Below are 3,458 nucleotides of genomic sequence, written 5' to 3' on the forward strand. Positions count from 1 at the left end.
GGAGAATAAAATGATTTTTGTTAAACCACTCTAGAATATCACCTAAAACCGTTTTATTTTTTTAACTAAGAAACTCCACCCAAACACTCTAAAATCACTTGAAAACTTGAAAACTCCACAACTTAAAATATTTTCAATAACAGTGGATTTCAGAATACTTTATAAAATGTCAAGTTCAATAACACTGGATTTTAAATGAGTTTTTAAAATTCATGTTTCAATAACAGTGAATTTGTCATTTTGACACAAATCACCTAAAACTCTCAATTGAATAAATCCCCCTAACAAAACACCAAAACACCAAAACCTAAAAAATGAACTAAATCAAACTAAAATCTAACAAAATGACCAAAACTTAAAATCAAAATATTTTTTGTATTTTAATAAGTCAAAAAGATAATTTAGTGAAAGTTGAATTTAGCAAGATTTTTAAGGATTTAATTCATATATTGTAGAGATTTCTTTACCAACCGGATGGTTTTTTACTAAAAATTTAGATATTTATCCAAATAAAAACATTAATATAAAATTGTAAATCATAAAACTAAAATCGACTAAAAAGAAAAAAAAGATTATAAAATGACTTGTTAACTTCTGTGTGGGGGAAGGGAGAGTGTGTAACACGCGCTGGGATTCTTGGCGGGCCATGATAGAAGCATGAGTAAGAGAGAGTCATGCGCCATTAATGTGAAAATTGTCCTTACTCCCACAGTGCCAGCTCATTTTATTATATGATGCTAGTTCACTTTTTAATTCTCAATGACGGTTAAAAATAAAATTTATTACTCTAAAATATTAATGTAACGCTAAATAAACAGTCAAACAGTCAAACGCAGTTGTTTATTTGTTCCTCTAAAAAAAACGGAAGATTCATTAAATCGCCTAGTTGGTCAATAAATGTGAAGACTATAAAGATTATTTAACAAAATAATGTTAAATTTACCAATTTAGTTTCTTATTGATGGTTACAAATCTACTTCAAAAGAAAACTGAATATTTATTGAATATTTACTTTCTTATAGATAATTAATTTCCCATAAGTGTCTGTCTTTTCATTGAATGGTTCATTTTGACCGTCATTGAAAAAAGTGAAATCGCTATATAAAATGAGAATATAAAAGAGCATGAAAGCTTCACCAGAGTTAAAGAAAAAAAAAGAGAGAGAGAGCAGAAGATAGAAGAGAGAGAGAGTCCGAAGAAAAACACTTTTCAACAAATAAAAAGGTTAATAAAATATGCTGCGTTTCTCCATGAATTTTATTAAAAGAATCGTTCTTCTTCTTCATCCTCGGATTTGTTTATTGTTTGTTTGATATTTATGTTTTCTCTTCTAGAGATTTGCGTAGTCTTTTGTAAAAATCGAGTTAATCACAGAGACTCTGTTTCTCTCTGCTCAAGGGTTTAAGCTGTGTTCTTCTTCTTGGTTCTCACTTTTTGTTCTTTTCCTCGTTGTTGTTGTCTTTTTGAAGAACAGGAACAGTTAGCGTTTCTGAACGCGGATTTATGTCGGCTGGATTTGAATCAAAAGCTGTGATTTTGTCTCTGATTAACAACATCTCTTGTCCGATCTCATCAGCATCTTGTTCTAAAACTGGTCTTTGTCCTACTTCAAACGCTCTTCACTTCTGCTCTAAGCAGAGGCTTGTTCTCGAGACTCCGTCTCTTTCCATGCGCTTAAGACGCAAAAGGTATCATCTTTTTTCATTTTTTTCGTCCCTTTTAACAGATCTGTCAGAGAAGAAGAGACTAAACTCATCTCTCTATGTTTTGTTTTTATGTCTCCAGGACTTGTTCTGGCGTTGAAGTGTTTGGGGGTTTTCACATAAAACAGCAAAAGTTTTCTTTTTTCATAGTTCGCTGAGATTTTTATTTATTATTACAAAAACAAAGTTTTGATCTTTTAAGAGTTTTGAGTGTTTTTTTTTTATTTAAATTTTCTGGGTATTTTTGAGGATTTGGGGGTTTTTGTGACGTCAGCAACAATGGTAGAGATAAGTAAACAACAGTCTTTGGTTGACATGAAGAAACCAAAGAGAAGCAACTCTTTACTATCTTCATCATCCCATCCTCAAGATACCCACCAACAACCTTTGAGAAAAGTTCGGATCATTGTCAACGATCCTTACGCGACTGATGATTCCTCTAGCGACGAGGAAGAAGTGGTTAAGCAGCCTCGTCAAGTGAAACGCATCGTCCGTGAAGTCAACTTCCCACCTCTGGAACCTCCTCGTGTCGAGCCTTCCGTGTCTTCCTCGCAAGACAGTACCAAAACCACCAGCAAGAAGGTAGCATCAGCATCAGCATCACCTGCTCTAAGGCCCAAGAAGCGTGTTGGCGTTAGGCAGAGGAAGTGGGGGAAATGGGCTGCTGAGATCAGACATCCAATCACCAAAATTAGGACCTGGTTGGGTACTTTTGACACTGAAGAAGCAGCTTATCAAGCTTATATAGAAAAGAGGAGAGAGTATGATGCGCTTGTCGGCATCACTAATGATTCTGTTTCTGAGACTAGTCAATGCTCTCGCTCTTCTCCTCTTGAGCAAGACACTTCTGCTTCGGCTCTCACTTGCGTCAAGCCTAATGAAGAAGAAGAGATCAAGATCACTGCGACTGATGTTGTTCCGAGCAAGGAAGTGTTGTTCGATTTCAACTTTGCCGATCTGCCGATCCCTGATTTTGGTTTCTTCGAGGAACCAATGGCTGGTGGTGTTAACGAGGAAGACCTAGACTTTGATTGTTTCTTCACTGATGATCAGCTTGATGACTTTGGTTTGCTTGATGACATTAACGGGTTTGGAGACTGTGGTCCGAGTGCGTTACCGGACTTCGACTTTGCAGATCTTGGGCTCGACTTGGCTGGTTCGAGTTTCCTTGGCGATCAGAATGCTCCTCAACACATCACTTGCACCAGGAAAAGTTTTGCAACTTGAGTTGTATTTTTGTTTAATTTTTAATGTTTTTTTCTAAAAAGTATTTAAGACATACACAAAGTGTGTTCCGGAGAGATGTAAGAGCTTAAGACATAAGTAGCCGGGTTTTGTATTAATGAGTTATATTTTATTATTTATTTAGTTTTTGTTATATAGTTAAAAGTTGAATCAAAAACAGTTTTGCATCTCTTGTGGTTCTTGATGAGTTTAAGACTTTAATTACCATTACTACATCCAGTGTAAGTATTGTTGGAGGCTTCTTTAATTTGTTATTTCCCTTAATCTTATCGCCTTACCAGTGGATGGAACGTTGGATTCTGACGTGTTGTGATTCTACCAATCTAATAGAAAGGGACAATTCATTTGGCCTCTTTCTTCACTGTCTCTGCTGATTCGCTGGGCCATCACAAACACAAATTAGCATTCTACTAGTTTAATTTAATTTAATTTATTATGGTTTTTGGTTATGAATTATATGTAGTTATAGTGAAGAGGAGAGTGGGAATTAAAGAGGGAGATGCACGGAAG

The 3,458-nt window shown here is 35.3% G+C and overlaps 1 protein-coding gene across 2 annotated transcripts; it reads left to right on the plus strand.

Annotated features, from left to right (window-relative positions):
* Positions 1 to 1,065: 1,065 nt before the first annotated feature.
* Positions 1,066 to 3,118, plus strand: LOC106411073 (ethylene-responsive transcription factor ERF118-like). 2 transcript variants are annotated; one of them, XM_013851755.2, is made up of 3 exons: positions 1,066 to 1,224; positions 1,475 to 1,688; positions 1,786 to 3,118. In XM_013851755.2, exon 3 carries the CDS (start codon positions 1,983 to 1,985, stop codon positions 2,928 to 2,930), a length of 948 nt encoding a protein of 315 aa, XP_013707209.1. In that variant the 5' UTR covers positions 1,066 to 1,224; positions 1,475 to 1,688; positions 1,786 to 1,982; the 3' UTR covers positions 2,931 to 3,118. The 2 variants fall into 2 exon arrangements, with proteins under 2 accessions (XP_013707209.1, XP_013707210.1); XM_013851756.2 differs by having other exon boundaries at positions 1,075 to 1,224; positions 1,470 to 1,688.
* Positions 3,119 to 3,458: the final 340 nt, after the last annotated feature.

The sequence above is a fragment of the Brassica napus genome, chromosome C6 (genome assembly GCF_020379485.1).
Source record: "Brassica napus cultivar Da-Ae chromosome C6, Da-Ae, whole genome shotgun sequence".
Taxonomy (NCBI): domain Eukaryota; kingdom Viridiplantae; phylum Streptophyta; class Magnoliopsida; order Brassicales; family Brassicaceae; genus Brassica; species Brassica napus.

Excerpts from the sequence above, each read along its gene's own strand:
- LOC106411073 (XM_013851755.2), top strand. The coding sequence starts at position 1,983 with ATGGTAGAGATAAGTAAACAACAGTCTTTGGTTGACATGAAGAAACCA.